Source organism: Pelophylax lessonae, assembly GCF_965119305.1.
Source record: "Pelophylax lessonae genome assembly, chromosome: 1".
NCBI classification, from domain to species: domain Eukaryota; kingdom Metazoa; phylum Chordata; class Amphibia; order Anura; family Ranidae; genus Pelophylax; species Pelophylax lessonae.
Window position 1 is genome coordinate 823,002,993 of NC_138768.1, and position 22,852 is coordinate 823,025,844.

Below are 22,852 nucleotides of genomic sequence, written 5' to 3' on the forward strand. Positions count from 1 at the left end.
TGTTTATTACCACCCTTTGGACACGCCCTTATAGCCAGTTCTGTATCCAAGAGCAAACCCTGCGGTCGATACCTGCAGACCTTATTTTATAAATTAAGCGCTTGTGGGGAACTGTATCAAACGCCTTAGCGAAATCCAGGTACACCACATCCACTGGTCTACCCCTATCTAGCTCACAGCTCACCTCCTCGTAGAATGTTAAGAGATTGGTTTGACAAGAACGCCCATTTGCAAACCCATGCTGATTACTGCTGATGTTGTTGTCTTTAGCAAACTCTACGATATAGTCCCTTATCATCACCTCCAGAAGTTTACATACTATCGATGTCAGACTGACAGGCCTTTAATTTCCCGGGATATGCCTCTGCCCCTTTTTGAATATCGGTATCACGTTAGCTTTCCTCCAAACCCCTGGTACATTTCCTGTCATAATACTGTCAGCAAAGATCAGGAACAGTGGTCTAGATATAATCTTACGGAGTTCTTTGAGTACTCTCGGATGTACGCCATCCGGGCCTGGTGATTTGTTTGTTAATTTTATCCAGCCTTTCCCTGATTTCACCCTCTGTTAGCCATAGCGAAGACCTGTGTGTTACTACTAACCATGTGGTCGTGGTCCGTGTACCCTTCCTTTTCCTGTGTAAAGACTGACGAGAAAAAAGCGTTCAGCACGGTTGCTTTTTCAGTGTCCTCTGTAACCTTCCTCCCATCATTGTTAATTATGTGTGCAACATGCTCTGCCCTAGCTTTTTTGCTGTTGATATATTTAAACAATTTCTTTGGGTTCTTTTTACTATCCTCCGCTATTCGTCTCTCAAAGTTGATTTTAGCCATTTTGATTTAGTATTTACGTTTCTTATTTGCCTTCTTGTATTGCTCGAAAGCCGATACTGTGCCCTCTGATTTATATTTCTTGAAGGCCATTTTTTTTCCCCCTAATAAGTTTTTTAACGTTATGGTTTAGCCAGCCAGGTTTAGATTTGTCTCTTCTAAATTTATTTCCCATAGGAATGCACTGCAAGATGCATTTGTTTAATATGTTCCTAAAGCATTCCCATTTTTCCTCCGTGGTCAGTGATCCCAGTGTTTGGTCCCAGTTTACCCTTTCCATCAATGAGCACAATTTTGGAAAGTTTGCCCTTCTGAAGTTTAGGGTTCTTATGTTCCCCACTTGCCTTGTTATATTGTTATTTACACTAATGGAGCTTTTCCACTGCATGGAACCGAACGGTTTCGATCACTTTTGTGCTTTTCCACTGCTGGTAACGCATGGTACGGTGTAGGAACGGTTCGATACAGCGACGCTTTTCCACTGCATGGAACCGAACGGTACGGCTCTCTAAAACAGTACCACCTCAATTGTGGTTCCAAGAGGTACCATATCCCACAATCCTTTGCATGCAGTCACTACTAGCCACTGATTGGTCAGAGAATCGTCGTTATCCCACCCACTTAACTTTAGTACTACTTTAGTGGAAAAGCAAACCATACCACACCGTACCATGCGGTACCAGCAGTGGAAAAGCAAACCGGCCGAGTAGAGCCGAGCCAGTACTTGCAGTGGAAAAGTGCCATAGATGTGATCATCCTGTGATCGCTAGAGCCCAGGTTGTCCTCGACTCCTACCTCCGAGATTAGGTCTGGGTCATTAGTGATCAATAGATCCAGAACTGCATTTTCTCTAGTAGGAGAATCCCCCAACTGTGACATGTAGTTGTCCTGTAAGGTTTCCGTGAATAAATGGGCCTTCTGTGAGTGTGTAGTCCCCTCTTCCCAGTCATTGTCGGGATAATTGAAGCACACCAATATGATGACTGATCCCAGTTTTACCACTTTACCCAACAGTGATATAAATTCCAGCTCTACCTCCTCCCTTTGGTCGGGTGGCCTATAGCAAACCCCCACAATTACTTTTCTTCTTCCCTATGGAGTTCTACCCACACGGATTCTAACTCCATACTCATCCCTTCCGTAATATCACTCCTCTCTATCACCCTTACATTTTTCTTGACATAGAGACATACCCCTCCACCTCCTTTTCCTACCCTGTCCTTCCGTTACACTGAATACCCTTGGATATTGGCCAGCCAGTCATGTGAGGGGTCAAACCAAGTTTCCGTTATTCCCACAAGGTATATATCTTCCTCATGTACTAACATTTCCAACTCATCCATTTTATTAGCTAGGCTCCTGGCATTAGCATATACCCCTCTTTGTTTTGTGGAAGTTGATCGTGAATGGTGATTATGTTTATTCCTGTTTGGTCGGAGGTTTTTCCGCACAGACCCCCCTATTGACGTTATGGAACTACTGTTGCTGCAGACTCTACTACTGCCTTCTGTCCTTTGCTCCCTCCTGACTGACCCTACTTCTGAGCCCTCCCCCCGTCTCCTAGTTTAAAAGCCCCTCCAACTTGGTGGCCATCTTTCTCCCCAAAAGAGCTGTACCGTCCCCAATAAGGTGCAGCCCATCCTTACTAAAGAGCCGGTAGCCGACTGAGAAGTCAGCCCAGTTCTCCAGGAACCCAAACCCCTCCTTCCTACACCAATTCCTCAGCCACTTGTTAAGTTCCCTAAGCTCCTTCTGCCTCTCCTGTGTAGCTCGAGGTACTGGCAGTATTTCAGAGAAAACCACCTTGGAGGTCCTATTCCTCAATCTATTCCCCAAGTCCCTGAAATCATTCTTTAGGATCCTCCACCTTCCTTTTACTTGGTAATTAGTGCCCACATGCACCATGACCGCTGGGTCATCCCCAGCACCGCCCAATAATCTGTCTTCCCGATCCGCGATGTGCCAAACTCGAGCGCCCGGTAAACAACATACTGTCCGGCTACCGCGATCTTTGACAGATTGCCCTCTCTGTCCTCTTGATGATTGAGTCCCCAACTACCACAACCTGTCTAACTTTTCCTGAATCTCAGCCCCCCTTCTTCCTGAAGCCGCCACTCCCCTGGCAGCTGGGGGAAGGCGCCTGCTCCAGCACTGCCACCCCTGAGCTGATATCCCCCCCCTCAACCTGCAACTTGGCAAATTTGTTAGGGTGTACCAACCCAGGACTGGCCTCCCTGACACTCATCCCTCTACCCTTCCTAACGGTCACCCAACTGCCTACCTCTGATGCCTGCGTCTCCTCTACTCCTCCCTCCTCTATGCTGGCCCCTGCCAGCACCTGATGGATAATGTCCAAGCTCCTTTCCAGGTTGTTGATGCTACGCAGTGTTGCCACTATGTTTTCTAGATCCAGGATCTGGGCTTCCAGAGAAAAAAGTCGCACACATCTTGCACAGCAGTATTCGCCCTCGATTGGTTCACAAAGGAACGCATACATGGAGCAAGTGCACTGAGGGGCATCCCCAATCCTGTCGGACATTATTACCCACTACTCTATGGGGATAATGGTAACGACATGCTATTCCTTACCTACACTACCTCTATCTCTCCTGATACTAAACCTGGGGTACTCACCAGTCGCTAATATACTCACTAGTTGCTAAAGATACTTACCAGTCTTCCCAGGTACTCAGTCGCAGAGCACATCAGTTGCAGGGCACCGTCAGTCATGGTCAGTCGCAGGGCACGGTCAGTTGCAGTATTGGTATCAGTCAAAGGAATAGTTGGTGTCAGTAAGAGGAATAGTGTCCCATTGTTGTGGTCAGTAAGAGGAATATCACTGGGTGGAATAGTTCCCCTTCCATCTGTGTCAATGGGAGAAAATAGAGTTTTTGTAAAAACTTACCGTAAAACTCTTTTCTGAATCCTCCGACAGTCGCAGCCCTTCATACAGCCTTCACGAGTGGGTAATGGCGCCCTCTGCAGGAGCAAGCTAGGCAGTTTTAAACGTTAATAAAAAACTTTCCTCACTTAGGTACACCTCAGCCATTATCCTGATCCAGTTACCAGTGTCCTTCAGTTTTGTAGCAAGCAGTACCGGAAGGCAATAACCCCAAGATCCCAAAAAGTCATAGGGGTGGGGGCTGCGACTGTTGGGAGGACTCAGAGAAAAAAGTTTTATGGTAAGTTCTTACAAAAACTCTATTTTCTCTTATGGCTTCAGGCAGTCGCAGCCCCTCATACAGCCTTCACGAGTGGGACGTCCCAAAGCAGTGCAGGGGTGAGGGGGTGGGAAGACGCAACCTATCGAAAAGGCAACGTATGAACCAGGCCAGAAAAAACAACTGAGCCAACAGGGCATACAGAAGCTCAACAGGAGCTAACCCAGGAAAAAGAAAAAACACCCCAGAAAGAGACACAAAAGCACGCCTCTTTAAACAACCGCCGCACTCAAAACCTTGCGGCTAAAGGAAGCATCCGAGGATGCCATCACATCAAGTTTGCAAAATTTTGTGACCAGGTCGCCGCTTTGCACACCTGAGCCACAGAAGTCTGATGGCGAAACGCCCAAGATGCACTGACAGCTCTAGTAGAATGAGCCCCGACATGGAAAGGAGGAACCTGACCCTTGATTGAATAGGCCCGAACAATCGTCTGTCTGATCCATTTAGAAATGGTTGCCGCGGATGCAGCCAAACCCTTCCGAGGTCCCTCAGGAAGGACAAACAGGGAATCAGACTTCCTAAAAGACTCCGTGGCAGATAGGTAAACCCTGACCGCCCGAACCACATCCAAGGAATGCAAGGGAAATAAATTCCTTGGGATGCTTGGGCTTTCGCACAAAGCGAAGGCAACATAATATCTTCATTGTGGTGGAAAGTCGACATCACCTTTGGGAGAAAGGACTGATTGGGTCGCAGGACCAGTTTATCCCTATGAACAACCAGATAAGGCGAAGGGCAAGACAGAGCCGCCAACTCAGACACCCTGCGAGCAGATGTGATAGCTACCAGAAAGGCAACTTTCTGGGACAACACAGGCAGAGGAATCGCTCTGATGTTCTCAAAGGGAGGCTGTTGCAAAACGGATAACACCAAATTCCCAGGGAGGCAACAAGGGATGCTGGAAAAAAATGGCAACTGACCTTTTTTTAGGAAAAAAAGGTAAAGAAACTGAGACACTAGGTCCCAAGCAGGTAAACCTAGCCTACTCCTGACGCTAGGCAGTGGCCTAGTTAAGGCATACAAGAACTAAAAGGAATTTAGTGAATTGTGACCAGAACTGCATTCTGATTATCCTGTGCTTTGCTTCAGGCACTGAAGAAGGCAAGTCTTTTGAAATGTGTCAGCTTGATCAGTCTCATCCAGGATTTCATTAGAAATCCTACAATGTAATTTCCTGGATTCTCTCTCCCCCCCCCCCCACATTCTGTCTTTCATAGTTGAAGTGTACCTATGATGAAAATTACAGGCCTCTCTCTCTCATCTTTTTAAGTGGGAGAACATGCACAATTGGTGGCTGACTAAATACTTTTTTGCCCAACTGTATTTTTAGTTCAGTACATGAGGAAAAAAAAAAAGTTAGCCACATGTTAAATTTGCTTGAAACACTAAAGCAAAAACTTCCAGATTTAATCGGTTCCTTAAAGCGGTTAAAAAAAATAAAAAAGTTATGCTTACCTGCTCTGTGTGCAAGGGTATTGCCCAGAGAGACCCTGAACCTACTCTCCTCAGGTTCCCTGCTCTGGGCTACTCCTCCTCAGCGGCTGGAAGGTTTTTACCTTAAAGCGGAGCTCCACCCAAAAGGGAAAGCTCTGCTGTTTGCTGCCTCCTTCCTTCCGCTGCCACATTTGGGGGAGTGAGTACCTGTTTTTGACAGGCACCCAGACAAAGCACAGCACGCGTTTTGAGAATGCTCTGATTGGCAGAGCGAAACGCGTCAAGCCGTTAGTCTTACGTACCACGTCAGTTCCGATTTCCGGCTTCTGGTGTTTACGGGTGGAAGGCACGGCTACTTTTGGCGTCCCGCACCAGGAAATCTAACCGCTTGTGATCTTCTACTATGGTGTAAGTGCAACCTTTTTTAGCTTTAAATAAAGATTAGATATACTGCACGATGAAGGTCTTGCTCTCTCTCTGTTGAATCCCGTATGGGGAAATTGATCCTGGATGCTCTGGGCTAGAGATTATTGTGAAAGTGCATGGTGCTTTTATCTAGTGACTACCTGCTACACAGACCTGTGAGGAATATATTACAAGGCTGGTTTGCATCAGTTTTCTGGTGAGTAGGGGACCGAGAGGGGAGCACCGGCACTTTGGATATTTAAGTCTACAGGCAAGCACTGAGCACTTTTTTGGAGGATTTATTTACCGGTATTTATATGGAGCTCAGCACTGGACACTTTTGAAGAGAAATTTATTATTTAGTACGTTTTATATTAGCACTGGACACTTTATTATACTCATGGTGATATGTACTTATTTTGAAGAGTATATACTTGCATAATATTTCGTATGAGCACTGGGCACTTTATATATGCATGTTAATATATTTTTATGGTGATATGTACTGATTTATGATATTTAATAGCACATTTATATTAGTGGTGTGATCATATAGCACTCTGATAGAATATACTGCACATATATTTTTTGTGATTACTGAGATAGTAACATCTAGCACTTTATTTAATCAATTAATTTATTGGAATAATTTAATTATTTTAACACTGGGTTTGGCATATATTTTTTGAGCAGCGCTGATACATATTGTATTTATTGGTTATAAAAAGGTATCCCCCTTTTTTATCAGCAGCAGCTTATGTAGACCGACATTTATATACCATTTTATTTCCTAAGCGCTGGCATTTTTGCATATACAGCACGCGTTGCGTATGCGCAGTAGGAGACCAGCTGTGGAGCAGCAATGCTTCACTGCCCGTTTCACTTACATGGAATGACGGCGACAGCAGCAGAGAGCAGTTTGAAAAATAGGCTGGGGTGCCGACCTCGCTGGATCCCTGGACAAGTAATTGTCCTAGTATTAAAAGTCAGCAGCGACATTTTTTTGTCGCTTCTGACTTAATTTGTTGGGAGAGCTGGAGCTTCTCTTTAATACATAAAATGCATTAAGGTAAAAACTATTTGGTTTTAGAACCACTTTAAAATTACTTGTTTTTGAATTTACAATTTCTGGCCCATCAACCTTATACTTCCTTAGTTATAGGTTTTCATTGAAAGGGTTCACCAAAGAAATGGCAGTGGACAGATTTAGGATTGCTGATAACAATATAGATGGATCCCAGTGTGGAACTTCCAGACGTTTTCCTTATGATAACACATTACAATGTGGCAGTTTGGCACTTGTTGGGTGTAATAAGGGAACTCATCTCTAAATAAAAGAGACCAACTTTTAATTTTTCTATTTTTTATTAATCAATAAGACTTGAAAAAAGTCACAAAATGAATGCGCTTAGCTGATCTCATTTTGCAATAAATGCTCTGTACAGCACCAACCCAATGGATTGACCTTGCTTTATAAATAAAATGTATATACATAAAATAAGAACATGTTATCTCCTTAAATGATTAACAAGCCAGTAGGTCAGGGCCTGCAAACTCAGAAGAGGCCCTGTTGAGCCTTATACTTCCGTAGCTGGAAAAGCATGTTACCAGCCCTGCTGCATTGGTACAAAGCTTGTAACATTAAGAAAAAAATAACAAAAAAAATTAAAACAAAACGTTCACAAATATACAAAACATTCAACATTTTACAAGAAACTGTGCTGTAAATTTTACAGTCTGCAGTAAGTGTCCTAGTGCAATTTACACAATTTATGCAGATCAATTCAGCTTGATTGCAGATAAGGCAATAACCCAATCACGTACTCTGTGCAAAGCTAACCTGGAAGGTGCCTAGATATCTGACCAATGGAGGCAAAGGTTCCCCTAAGTGCTGCTAGCATTAACCAAAGGAGGTAAAATAAAAAAAAGTTAATTACCACTAACGTAAAGGATGCTAAATGGTTCTTAGTTTAAGAACAGTACACGGTTTAAAAATGTTCTGCTGGTTTAAAGAAGTTATCTCATAAGAAATTAAAAATTAAATCCTGGTCCAAAGATTTAGGATTAAATGTGAACATTGAAATGATGAATGGAGAAGGAAAATCTTTGTTTCTTTCTTCCTTTACAGCCTAGCAGCTCTTCCCCTTTTAGAAGCCCAATTTGTGGGCGTTTCTATTGCTGCCATTAGTCCCCTGTGTGTGTGCGCACCAACTTCCCCCCCTTCCCCTGCATTCCTATTGTGGAGATCAGACCATGCTCACGTGCTTTTGCCCCCTCTGCATGTGTTGTGCTGGTCTCCAGTAAGCGGCTGATGCCAAGACCGGTGCTGTCAATCAGTTCTCATGTAATATTTAATATTATTAAAATAACATTAGTGTAGTGTGACTAGACATAGGTGGTGGATTGCACGGTCGATCACACTAGCTCTGGACTCACAGTACATGTGGAAAAACGGGGAAGGAGAGAGGGAGAGAGAGAGAATATCCTGGATCAAAGATTTAGGATGCAACATGTGAATGTTGAAATAATGAATACGTAGAAAATCCCCTGTTTCTTCCTTTACAGCCTGGCAGTTCTTCCTCTGCCAGAAGCCAAATTTCAGGGCATTCCTATGGCTGCAGATAGTCCCCTGTGTGTGCATTGACATGCCCCCCCCCCCCTCCTCTGCATTCCTATTGTGGAGATCAGACCATGCTCACTTGCTTTTGCCCCCTCTACATGTGTTGTGCTGGTCTACAGCGCAAGAGAGAAATATTCTTTAAAAGGTGTTGTCCCAGAGATCAGTCACCATTTAGCAACCTCAGGATTTTACATTTCCGGCACTAGGGTACAAGCCAAGTTGTCATCATGATCCATCTTTTTGAGCAAGCTGCAGACCTGGAACAAGTATGACTCAGTTAGTGATATCTGGTTCAGGATGCAAGCCTGCTCCTTTAAATACAGGTCAGCAATGGTAGCTGACACACTTGTCCTATTTAAGGATTCCCACTCAAAGGACATCATAGAACAAAAGCCCTGTCCAGTTTACAGAAGAACGTTAAACAGAGAATTGATTACAGATCAAAGTTTCTGCTACACAAAAAGACATATGTATCTGGAGTTTAGTGTGAAGTTTGTGTAGCTTTCTAAAATTATAAGCTATGACAAATTAATTTATACAATTCAAAATGTATTAAAATTATACAAAAAAACTAAATGTACATTTGCCTAATGTGTTCAGGCAAAACAGCAGCCATTTTGCTTAATCAGTACTCCGCCTATTGAATCACTTGCAACCAGAGACATCAACAAGGACACAGAAAGTGCCATGCTCAGAGAGTCCATCCACAGGGGGGCGTCCAGACGCCAGCACAATCCACCATGAACCAATATTACTTTCCTATGCATGAGTTGATCATACACTTAGAGTATTGTCACCACACACAAAATCCCTCAAGGGACTAAGTGTATGTAGCACTGGGTCCCATTAAAATTAAAATTCGTAATGTAGTTTCTACACTAGTGGGGTCATCGGCAAGCCACCCTCCTTTAACTGCTGTCTGACCACACTGCTCACTAGGAGGTGAATACAGAATTAGCTCTAACTTGACAGTGTTAGTCTCTGGCAGCAGGGGCATGCTAAAAACGAACGCAGATATTCAGCAAAGCAGAGGGAGGAGTTATATTGGATCTCACACATGGGCATAAAGGTATCAGTGCTGGTGGGGCTGTGTGATCAGCCACTTACTTGTAAACATACACTGCGCTGACTATTGCAAAAAAGTTTGCATACTTTCCTACTCGGCATCCTCATTTGCCTGGAAACATCTTGAGAACTGATTCTGAAACAGTCTGTACATCTTTACAGGCCGCTAGTTGATCACACAGCCCAGCTAGAACAAGAATAATTGGTATAACTTCCTCAAGGCACAACTAGGCAACGGAGAACACAGAGGAGGAATTTATACACTATTCTGACAGCGGTGACAGGGCAAGCTGAGCCACTTTACTGGCTACTGTAATTCACAGATAGTAATGTATGATCACCCACCGCACAATGATCATTCTCTATGTTACCTTGCCCTGTCAAGAGATTAGCACTAATAGTTCTGTCCTTGCACAAATTGCTATGTTCCACTCTAATGCCCCGTACACACGTACCGATTGTCGGCCGTAAATATTCGTCCGACGACCGATCGGCCGATTGTAGGCTTGTTAGTATGATGCTTCCGACAGCGCATTTTCGGCCGAACAGAATCTGTCGTGCAAGCATTAAAATTTTTGTTGGCCAACACCAGAACGGCCGATTGTTCGCCAGTCAGTACAGATTTCGGCCGACAGACAGCAGATTAGCAAGACTGGGAATGCTCAGAAAAGAAAAAAGACAAGGAAAGTTAACCATCACATGACATCACTTCTGCAATCGGCTGTTGGCCGACAAAATTCGTGTGCAGTCTTTTGCAGTTTTCAACAGACACGACAGCCCTGGACAAAAGACGGACGATCGGTACGTGTGTACGAGGCTTAAAGCCGGCCATACATGGATCGAAATTCGGCTGGTCCCTGAGTCAATCCACATATGGGCAAGGCTGATTGTACCAAAGTCGATCCATCGATCAACTTCAGTACAACAAGCCTGTCTGATTTTTTTACATTTGATTTTAGCCGCTAGCAGTAATTGTGTACTGCTAGCCAGGAAGGCCCCCTGCTGACAGAACATAGTAGCTCTGCGGGAGGCAGTCAGTGTTGATAGGGGAATCAAGCAACTTTTTTTTCCTTTCACCCATGGAGGAAGGAAAGGCGATAGAGTCATCTATGAGCTGCCTAAATTCTTCTCTCACACAAACTCCGAAATATTAACCCTCCCAAAACACTATCCTTACCCTAAGTAAATTGAAGTTCCATCAACAAACTCCTAATTACCATTTGTTTCCAGCACTTCAAGATTTTATCATATTTGACTTAACAAAATTTCTGCCTATGCAGTTAAGCAATTGGATTTATGGCAGTGATGCGATAACCACAGACAAAGCAAACATTTTTACTGAGGGAGTGGCTAAAGCACTGGTATAACTTCCCCATAGGAACACCCATAAACTGGGCTTCAGCCTGGGGTATAACGACAACCAGTACAAAAAGAAAAAAAAAAATTTGCTTTTAATCAAAATGGGACCAAGTGCTACATGTACTTAGTACCCTGGGGGAATAAACAAAGATTCTGTTGAAAATCGAATATGGCCAGCTCAAGCTTGATGATGGCTACTGGGTACAGGAACATAAAAGGCACATTAGGGCAGATGTGTGAACTGAAGTTTCTACTGACTGGAGGTAAGAATTCCAGCTCTTAGTTTTGGCCAATAGGTATGTTACCTACCGCAACATCTTCATTAAAAAAGGGACAGGTTGCAAACTTGACTAGCTTCTGAAAGGGTACCTGACATTTCAGCAGAAACCTAACTGCCACAAGAACTAGAGGTTCATACACACTAAGAAAAGCAAACATTTTTCTCCAAGGAATGATCGTAAGTTTTTCTGATACACAACTTTCGACAGCCAATTCTGACCTGAACGAAAATTTCCGAGGTAACAAACTACAAAAGGTTTCTCATACGGGAACAGAACGATTTTTGCTGAATGTGTATCGTTTTCGTACAAGAAGAATCTGAATCGAAAGACCGCGCAAGTTTAGAAACAATAAACAAATACAAGCCTTTGTCATATAAGAATGTTCGTACATAATTTCCTTTCTAAGGTTCCGACTTGCTGTGAAAGAAGGAAAATCGGACAATCGGTCGCCTGGTTTTCTTATAGTGTGTACTATGATAAATAATAGATTTTTTTTTTCTTTTACGCTTTCATACATCTGCCTATGGTCTCATACATAATATCCAAAACGGCCTGCGTTATCCCTGGAACTAATTGAAATGCAATTACTTGCTTTCTAGCATTCGCTAGCAGCAAAAAGGGAGCATCTGAGCAATACCCTTCCAATTCTTTTCTGCATATATGAAATCCACAGTGACCAACGGCTCAGTATGTCACTAGCTAAGTTATCCGACAAGCTTCATTTTTAAGAAAAGCAGATAATCGGCAAATACCAAAAAATGGCTGCCAGTACTCAGGAATATGGTGCACTAGTAGTAGGAGGACATGACATATTTATCATAAAAAAATTTGATTTCCTGTTATAGATCACAACAAAACCTTTCTGGATCTGGGCTTATCAGCTACAAATATAGAAAAATATTTGTTCTGTTATACTGTAAATTACTTCCATCGTCATCATCATCTGCCAACGTCATAAAAGCTGTGCTTTTCATTTTGTAAAAAATAGATTTAAAAAGACCAACTAACAAATCTAGAGAATATCTTCTAGAAAAACACAAACAGCCTTATTTACCAAAGTGCCCAAAGCAGAAACTGATCTCTTCATTTAAAAATAAAAACATTTGCAAAAGGAGAAATGCCTTCTGGGCAAGTGTCATCGTTGTAAAGCAAGTGTGCAAATGAATGCCATGTGAAGCCTTCAACGTATCTCAAGTCCTTGGCTGACTTATGCCTCGTACACACACAATGATTATCGGCCGACCGATCGGTCGACTTTTGTCCAGTGTTTGTTTTGGTTGAAATGTGCTGTAGACTGCACACGAATTTTCTCGGCCAACAACAACCAACTTCAGAAGTGATGTCATGTGCTGGTTTACTTTCCGTGTGTTTTTTCTTCTTTGAGCATGCCCAGTCTTGCTCATCAGATTTTTGTCTGCCGAAATCTGTACTGACTGACGGGAAATCGGCCGTTGTGCTGACGGCCAACAAAAATTTGATAGCATGCACACCAGATTTTATTCGGCCGAAAAGTCGCAGTCGGTTGTCGGAAGCATACTAACAAGCCGAAAATCGGCCGATCTGACGTTGGCCGAAAATTCATGGCCAACAATCGTTGCGTGTGTACGAGGCATTAGAAAACCCGTTTGCTAGCAGGACTGTTTGGCCTACTGTGTCTCATCAGTGGTTGTTCTGGTCAACACAAAAGTGCCATGGAAGTAACTGGAGTTCTAACTGCCCAGTATTAACTTCAAATGAGGGAACAATGTCCTTGAATTTTCTGAAAGGCAGAGATAGCCACTGTGCTGCCTGTAAATGACTAAGGGGTAGGCACTTCTGCCTAGTAGCACTGGGGTTGTTGGTTCGAATAACAACCTCTGCACTACCTGCATGAAGTTTGCATGTTCTCCCTTTACCTGCATGGGTTTCCTCTGGATACTTTGGTTTCCTCCCACACTCCAAAGACATTCTGATAGCTAAACTTTCCCTGGTATGTGTATGTTTGAATGTAAGTTAGGGACTTTAGATTGTAAGGTTCTTGAGGGCCGGGACTGATGGGAATGTACAATATACATTTAAAGAGCGGTGTACCAGTTATAAATAAACAAAATAAATGTATTGGCTTGCCATGTAAAATTGTGTTTACCCAGAAGTCATTTCTCATTCTAGACAGGCTTTTTCTGCAAATAGAAGTACTGCAGGAAAGTCTGCCAACTTGATTATTCTTGTGAGATCACACAGATTCAATAGTATTTTTCAATGTGACTTTAGACATTTTTAAAGTGATCAGCCTGATGTAAAAATTAAGCATGTGTTTTAAAAAGCTTGTTTCTATTTATGGTTTAGAATTTCTACTTAGTAGTGGTGCACAGTGATTATACCGGTTTCACTCTTGGTGCAAGTCTATTACTATACAAATCTGACAATAAATCTGGAGTTCAGATTTAAAGCAACCAGTTTCTCCCTTAATGCACTGAGAAAAAAAAAAAAAAAAACGACAATGGTTTACAGTGTAAGCCGGCCATAGACGATTCAAAACTTGACCGGTTCCAGATTCTAATCATGTATGGGCAGGCTGAATGTACCAAGTTGATCGATCAATTAACTTGGGTACAAGCAGCCTGCCGGATTTTACACGCAATTATTGCTAGTGGCTGTTATAGCCACTAGCAATAATCACTGAGTTCTCACGGCGGGGACAGTTTGCCCTGTCTGTGTTAAATGGGGGAATTGGACAAACTTCTTTCCTGTAAATTCGCTCGGTCTATGGTCGGCCTATGGAACACTACTTCTGACACTTTGGCAAATAAGGACCAGTATACACAGAACAGAATAAACATTAACTAGAATTGTGCGAAGTCTTTTCAAGAAAAAGTGTCAAAGTTCACTTTTAAATCCACAACGTCATAGTGTCAGCAGGTCCATTGCGATCCACAAGTCTTCAAGCCACATCCACCAACTGGACATCTGTTTAAACTTTTAAAATTGAGAGATTTTTGGTAACGAAATGCAGAAACTGTTGTGAAAAAAAAAAAAAGTTTTTCTTGTAGTATTTGGTCACGACCTCATAACTGATACAGTCTGGTCGGCAGTCATTCAGGTCAGACACAATCAGTTGTGACATGGAATGTATATGAGGAGTGATCACTTTATGGAATGCTTCAAACTCTTCAGGCCTGAGGTGCTCAGCGTTCGGGACCTCTGTCTAAGAGTCAGTTTCCCAGGAAGTTCTATACTCTCAAACAAAGGATTTTCTATTATTTCTTCAGCCTCCGGTCTCTTGCTGGGGTTGTGGGAGAGCATATGCAGCACCATGTTTTGCTGTAAGGAGAAAAAACACATTTAGGTCATATAGAATAATATGAGGTCATTACATCAAACTACATGTGAAAATACAGAAACAAAAACCATGCCTTTGTTTTTTTTAGGAAGATTTCTCCAATGTCAGTCAAGTATGACTGGATGATCAACAGTTCATACATGTGAAATGGGGGGGGGGGGGGAGATACAGTAAAAATGTGCTGGAATAAAAAAAACTTTTGTGCATTTTATGACCATCTCTGCCACTTCTTTATTCCTCAAAAAAAAAGTAAGATGGCGCACAAGTACATAATGGGCATATCATAAAATTAGGTCATCTAAAAGTTAATTTCAGTATTTCAATCCAAAAAGTGAAACTCATTTTATATAGATGCGTTACACACAGAGTGATCGATTTTAAGCATTTCTTTCTTTTAATTTTGAGGATTATGGCTTACAGCTAGTGAAAACCCCAATTCAGTATCCCAGAAGATTAGAATATTACATAATACAGAAACGTTGGCATACTGAAAAGTAAGTCTATGTACAGTATAGTATGCACTCAATAATTGGTTGGGGCTCCTTTTGCATGAAGTACTGCATCAACGTGGCGTGGCATGGAGGTGATCATCCTGTGGTACTGCTGAGGTGTTATGGAAGGCCAGGTTGTTTTGATAGCGACTTGAAGCTCCTCTGCATTGTTAGGTCTGGTGTCTGATCTTCCTCTTGACAATACACCACAGATTCTCTATGGGTTTTAGGTCAGGTGAGTTTCCTGGCCAATCAAGCACAGTGATACCATAATCATTAAACCAGGTATTGGTACATTTGGCAGTGTGGGCAGGTGCCAAGTCCTGCTGGAAAATGAAACCAGAATATCCATAAAGCTGGTCAGCAGAGGGAAGCATGAAGCGCTCTAGAATTTCCTGGTAGAGGGCTGCGCTGACTTTGTAATTAATAAAACACCAGTAGATGACATGGCTCCCCAAATCATCACGGACTGTGGAAACTTCACACTGGAACTCATGCAACTTGGAATCTGTGCCTCCCCACTCTTCCTCCAGACTCTGGGACCTTCATTTCCAAATTAAATGCAAAATTTTCTACAGTCCATGATGATTGTTTGAGTTTTCACTAGCTGGAAGCCATAATCATCAAAATTAAAAAAGACAGGAATTGCTTGAAATATATCACTCACTGTGTAATACATCTATATAAAATATAGGAGTTTCACTGTTTGAAATAAATTACTGAAATAATAAATTATGATATTCTAATTTTATGAGATGCATCTGTACATGCTTGGCTAATATAATTGTACGAAGCAGGAAAATAAAAAGTACAAAAAAATGTCCATAAAGTGTTACCCACACTTGATACAGCTCCATGGATATTGAGGAGATCTCTGGGAATGGTAACCTTTTAGCACTCTTTACCCTGCTGACGAAGTCATGCCCACTGACGTAACGCGTATGGGGGGAGGAGTCTGGCGTCACCCGCGGCCGCCCGATGTGAATGCCGTTACTCTGAACATGCCTGCTTTGAGCACTGTGACAGTGCCGTGTTTGTAAGTTTTATTCCTTGCTTTTTTAATAAATTGTGTAAAAAAAGAGAGCATTAGATTCTCTTTACTTTTGCCTTCCGGATGACATGCCCATATCAAGTTCATCTCAGGCCAAGGTCTTAGCAAGAGGATTGATGTCTGCAGTGGTATTGCATGGCGTAGTGACCCCTAGTGGTCGATTGCTGGCGGTGAGAGGCTTTGATATTCTATGGTGGAAGGATTAACTTTGTATAGTGGTGCATATCACTCACCTCTTCCTACACTGAAAGCATCTCCTTGCTGTGGACTTTATGGAATTTCATATTATATGTTATGCATATTGTCATCATATTTAAAGCGCTGCACTATTGCTAGTTTTTTTAACCTTTTAGCACCAGCACCTCCCGGCCCTTTAAGAGGTTTTTGACGTTGGGAGGCGGGGCATGGTCTAAGATCACGTGACAGCAGTGATTGGCTGTCACGTGATCCGAAAACTTGCGATCAGTTGCTTTCGCTTAGGCGATGGCAACTGTGCAGTTATCGGCAAAGGTGTAATGACAGCAATTCATGCAAATATGCGGCCACCTCAGGGCCAAGAGGCAGCATATTTGGGTACGGCCAGCGCCAAGAGGTTATTAAACAGAGGGTGCCAATCTGAGTGTAGTAATGCAAAGACATTTTAGTACAAGGCTGCATAAATACACAGCGACCAGAAACTGCATCCCGGCGCCTGGGCTCCCGCCACCAGGCGGAGCAACTCCCACCACCCGATGCCTTGGACATGCAGCCCCAAGCACTGGGCAGCTAACCCAGTTCCAGCATCCAAAAACAAAAAACCTCTAGTTCTGCCGCTTACCCGCAGCAGTGCCAAAGCTCCTCTTTTCTTCCTCACACACTGGCACCTCCGCCCCTCCCCCCAGGAGATCTGCTGCTGCTGCGCAGAAAGGCCCCCCCATGGCACAAGCCAATCCGCGTGCATCGTAGTCCACCTCCTTCCCCCGCCAGTCCCAGCATGCAGGGTTGGAGACAAGCAGGGAGGTGGAACTAAGTCCAGTCCACGCAGAACATGAGAGGCAAACACACACACACACACAAAAACCCCAGTCCCAACAACCCCAAGTGTCAAATCCCCACACCCTGATAGCCCAAAAGGGACATGAATCCCCCAAAATCACCCAGTAAGAAAGCTGTCCCACCCAGCATCATGCCTGGCTTCAATCACATCCATGTGCAAATCCAAGATCTGCTACTTCCGCCTCCGAGAACAAAGCCTTGCTAATAAAAAAAAACATGGCTAACTTTTTTAGCTGGCTCCTAGATTCAAAGTGTGTGTGTGTGTGTGTTTGTGTGATATATATATATATATATATATATATGCGCAACTCTCACAAGTGGTATTGAAATAAAGCGCATGCCACAAAAGGTATCCTCTGTTGCCGAAAACTTCTGCCCACAAATCCAGTCAGTTCATCAGGAAGTTGACAGGGCACTGCTGCTGGCTTGGTATAATGGGGAACCTCAGAAGACAAGAAGCAATCTGGGAAAGTGGACTGCAGAACAGAGCTGCCCAGAAGGAATGCCAGCTCCAGGGGCCAAATGGGGTGTGCCTACTCGTTTCGAAGCTACCCTGCTCCTTTGTCAAGCTTCAAAAGAGCAGGGCAGCTCTGTAACCCGTAGCTATGTCCCTGCTCAGCCCCCAGTGCTGATGTCACTTCTGATCGGCTCTCTTCTGCGGTCCATGGTCCCTGATTGCTTCCCGAGGTTCTCTATTATGCTAAGCCAGCGGCAGTGCCCTTCCTCATGGACTGACTGGAGCAGAAGTTTACAGCCGCAGAGGATACCTTTGTAACTTGGGCTTTATTTCAATACCACATGTGAGTTGCCACTTTGTTTTTATGTATTAAAGTGTCTTTGAATTACTACACTCAAATTGGTGCCCGCTATTCATTTACTTCTTTATTCCTCAAATATATAAAGAATAAAAGTAGAAGATGCACAGGGAACATTTTTAGAGAGATAGAGGAAATGCATACTGTACATGTCCTACTTTTATACATCTATTTCAAGTATCGGTTCTGTATGAAAAGGATGGCAATAAAAAAAAAAGTCATACATTTTTTTTCCCTTCTTTTAAAGGAAATCTATAACCGTTTTAGGAAAATTTTTTTTATAAATATATAATATTACATGCCAAAAAGGATTAGTACTAACTGTACTAAAAGTAAAGAAGTAACTAAAAGTCTAAAGAAGAAACATAACATGTCCACTGCTTGCCTACATACTTTAGGTGCACTGCTTACCTCTTGCGGGTATCTCTGTGTAAACAAGGCAGGAAACTTCAGATCTCGGATGTCTGTTAATATCTATCAATAGAAATGAATGGAGAAAAAAAAAAAAAATTAGAGCAATCTAGCCCTGAATATGCTTTTAGTTTTTTCCTTGTCCATTAGGCTACTAAACTGTAGTCTGCTGCTGTATCAATTGCCAAGCTGTGGCATATAAAGAATTTACAGGAGGTAAGGAACGGAAGGGATGTCAGCAATGAACTTACTCATTTGATGGTCAATCTTAAGTAGAACAGTTGGGTATGTATTAATCAAGACTCTAAGGCTAGGTTTAGACATACATCTAAACCCACTACTCCTCTGAACGCAACGCAATGTGACGACTTCTCACTTCCACACATACCGCAACCACGTGCATAAAGCATCGCGACTGCGCCATGTAAACACCCATTTGCTGTCATTGCAGCTTAAGGGGTGACGAGGCGCTAATAATGCAGTCCCAATCGTGCGTTTTCAATGCCCCCAACTGTATGTCAAAATTTAGCCTAAAAGAGATGCAACATGCAAAACACCCTAAAATCTTAAAAGAGAAAAGCTTGCTCTTTTGAGAACCAGTGCAGGGCGGTAAGTGAATTTTCCATTTCTTTTTGTAATGGGTCACATAACAAGGGGCAGTTTTTCTTCACCCTCTAGTGGGCATTCATTCAAACTGGAGGTGTGCATGAAGCTGCAGGCTCTGCAACAGGAGAGGAATGGATGGCAAGTGCCCCACTACGATGCCTATCTGAGCAGTGCCCAGTGCTGCAAAACTGGTAACTGGATTGAGTGCAGCCCAAGAGGCGCTAGAATCCAAGGCCACAGTCATTATGGTCTATTGCCAAATTCAGCCCTGGTTATGTTCTTCAGCTAACCATGTGCCTAATCTGTGACATTATGGAGGCTGGACTACTCATTTAAAAGCCACTAGCTGAATTTTTACCGCACTATTTAATCAAGCACAGGGTAAACGTTGGCATATTAAATGAATGCTTATAAGACTATATACAAAATAACGTATTTTGTCAAGTCTACAGCATCTGACCCGCATCTGATCAGCGCTGGCAGCAAATGTGTGTTGTGGCGGGGGGTTGAGGTCTGTCAGAACACAAAGGCACACAGAGGAAGATCGCTGCAATAACATCGCTTGTGTTGGTATAGTGATCGTTTTTTTTTTTTTTTTTTGTTCAGTCCGCTGGGTTGGGGGAGGAAAAAAAAAAAAAAAAACACAACTTTGTGTGTACCCAGATTAAGAAAACATTTAGGGCCTATTAACACCACAGTGGAATGCACTATTGACTGCACAGACCCTACAAAATCCAAGTTATCCTACTGGCATATTTCACACTATTGCAGTGCAGTTAAAATAAATTAAAAAAAAATAAAAACATAAAAAAGGTAACAGAAATCTGCATTTTCCTGCACTGAAAATGCACAGAAAAGTATAGCAAAGCTCAAAGACAGACAGAAGTCCCCTCAAAGGAAATGCAAGCTTTGGAATAATGCACTGTAAATGTGCATAAATACATGAGTCAAATGCACATCACTGCATATGCAAAAACGTGCAGGTTCTGTTGTGAATGAGCCTTAAAACCTATTTTATGCAGATCACATAAGGTGACTGTTACATAGTCTTTGTGGCAAAACAAAAATAGTAACAAGCCTGTGTATGTGTGTGAGACTGGTGAATGCGGCTCATTATTACAGATCGGAGCTCCATGAGAGGAAACATCACCATCTAGAGGAGAAGACTCAAAATTGCTTTATATTTCAAGAAACCATGAAAGGCGAGATTACAAATCTACTTTCTGCTTAGAAGCAAAAGTACAGAAGAACAACAGGACGCAGATTTCCAATCTATTGCAATAGTGAAAGAAAGATCACCAGGAATATTACTGTATATGAATGATTGCAGGATAGGAATCCATTCTACCCATTGCTTTCTGTGATGTCTATGCTCGTCAAAACAGTCATGTAAAAAAGAAAATGACAACCTCTGCTCCTGTTCATATGGGGCAATGACATGCTTGCTTCATGCAGGTCCTTCTTTCCCAGCACAGGAATGCACAGCTGTTATGTGCATCCCTATTCCGGTGTCCCATTGTTGCCTATTGGGACACATGGCTACCAGTGTTAATTTCGTCGACTAAAACGTTTTCGTCGACTAACACAATTCAGATGACTAAAATACGACTAAAACTAAAATGGCATTTTAGTCTTAAGACTAAAATACGACTAAAACTAAAATGGCATTTTAGTCAAAAGACTATAACTAAAACTAAATCGAAATTTGCTGCCAAAAATTAACACTGGTGCATGCTCAAAGCATAAATAATAACATATTCGATTTTTCACTCCAGGACCAGCATTAGTATATAATGAGTTTGGAAATTGTAGAGAAATGCTTAAATAATGCATTACAATTGAACTACACCCATTCGATTATAGATGACTAAAATGAGTTTTAGTCGACTAAAATGTAGGGCGTTTTAGTCGACTAAAATATACTGGAGTTTTAGTCGACTAAATATGACTAAAACTAAAACACTTGCAGAAGACTAAAATAGGACTAAAACTAAAATGCCATTTTAGTCCTAAGACTAAGACTAAAACTAAATTGAAATTTGCTGCCAAAATTAACACTGATGGCTACACAAACACAGTCATTGTGTCCCAATATGACATACGAGTGCGGGTCCCCCAACTAACTGTGTGCATTCATGCACCTACAGGTCATATTGGACTAGTGTGTCTCAATAGCCTGCACAGGGATGTACACAACACTTAGGCTCTCGCATGCCAGGAAAAGACGGGCCCGCATCATTCCATGTGAAAATGGCCTTACAAGACCCTCTAATGTCATCCAGCCTGTCAGGGCCCATAGTCCTGTACTAGAGGCAAGAAACAGACCCCTGCTGGAAAAAAGGGGAGCAAAGGAGCCGGGAAGTAAAAATGATTTCCCTCATCCCCTAGACAAAAGTGAGCATTTAACCCTTGGCTAGGGAGAATTCCCCCCTCCCCCTCCCGTGTTGTTTTTTAACCACTTTAAGACCGGAAGATTTTGCTGCTTAATGACCAGGCCCTATTTTGCGATTAGGCACTGCGTTACTTTAGAGGGACGAATGCGCGGTCGTGAGACGCTGTACCCAAGCGAAATTGACGTCCTTTTTTTTTCACACAAATAGAGCTTTCTTTTGTTGGTATTTGATCACCTGTGCGATTTTTTTTTGCGCTATAAACAAAAAAAAGAAAAAATAATATATATATATATATATATATATATATATATATATATATATATATATACATATATACATACACACATACACACACACATTATATATATATATATATATATATATACATATACATACAGACATACATACACACACATACATACATATATACAATTTTTCACATTCTGCTATATAACATTCCCAAAAAAAAAAATAAAAAAAAAAAAATCAAAATTTAACATTTTAGGCCAATTTGTTTTCTTCTACATATTTGTGGTAAAAAAAAAAAAAAAAAAAAAAAAAAAAAAAAAAAATCGCAATAAGCGTATTTTGATTGGTTTATGCAAAAGTTATTGCGTTTACTAACTACGGAAAAGATTTATGTCATTTTTATTGTTTTTTTTTTTTTTTTTGCGGGACTGCGAAATTGTGGCAAACAGACTGGACCCCTAACTGACATTTTTGACACTTTTGGGGGGACCAGAGACATTACTACAGTAATCAGTGCTAAAAATATGCACTGTTACTGTAATAATGCCATTGGCAGGGAAGGGGTTAACCCTGTGGGTGATCAAGGGGTTAAATGTAAGCCTAGGCGAGTGATACTAACTGTGGGGGGGTTGGGCTTTTGAGATGACCATAGAGACCTGCGATCCTATATAGCAGGATCGCATGGTCTCTGATCATGTCAGGGAGAATGACAGACGGCTGTGTTTACATCAGCCATCCGTCCTTCTGCCATTGGGGGGAGATCGCTGGTGTCAGGCGGCCATCGGAGCTGCCTGGCACCCGCACTGGCTCCCCGCTGACGATCGGGGCGGGAGCGCGCCTCCGGCGGCGGTCACTCGCCCCCTAGTGGCCTCCACACTGCCGACGTAAAAAGGCAGTGCAGCCACGGCAAGTGGTTAAGTCAGAGTCCTTTCATACGAACGTGATTTTGGCCCTGGCCGATGAGAAAAAGCAGGAAACCTCCCCAATCAAGTCTTTGGCAACCCTCGAGCTATCCAGCATGCATTGAATGCATCATCAGATACTTACTCGTACTCTCTCCATATTGGTACTGAACGGATATAGCAGCTCAAATAAAATCAGACCCAGAGAGAAGATGTCCACTTTGTGGGAGTAACTTTGGCCATACATCTACAAATAAACAGAGAAGGACATGTTAGTATCAGTTCTGCCCCCTGCCTGCTAGAGCTTAGAGATGCTGTGTAAAATGTGTGCTTTAGGAAGTTGTAAAGGCAAGAAGGCTGC

At 42.4% G+C, this 22,852-nt stretch overlaps 1 protein-coding gene across 3 annotated transcripts in view; it reads right to left on the reverse strand.

The window, feature by feature from the left end:
• Window positions 1–13,991: 13,991 nt before the first annotated feature.
• Window positions 13,992–22,852, reverse strand: part of EIF2AK3 (eukaryotic translation initiation factor 2 alpha kinase 3) — a 104,690-nt gene continuing 95,829 nt past the window's right edge. For all 3 annotated transcript variants that reach the window (XM_082252891.1, XM_082252890.1, XM_082252889.1), the window contains 3 exons: window positions 22,637–22,738; window positions 18,342–18,404; window positions 13,992–14,519 (listed from right to left, as the gene is read on the reverse strand). In XM_082252891.1, the coding sequence (XP_082109017.1) occupies window positions 14,343–14,519; window positions 18,342–18,404; window positions 22,637–22,738 (342 nt within the window). In that variant the 3' untranslated portion in view covers window positions 13,992–14,342. The remainder of the gene's footprint in view (window positions 14,520–18,341; window positions 18,405–22,636; window positions 22,739–22,852) is intronic.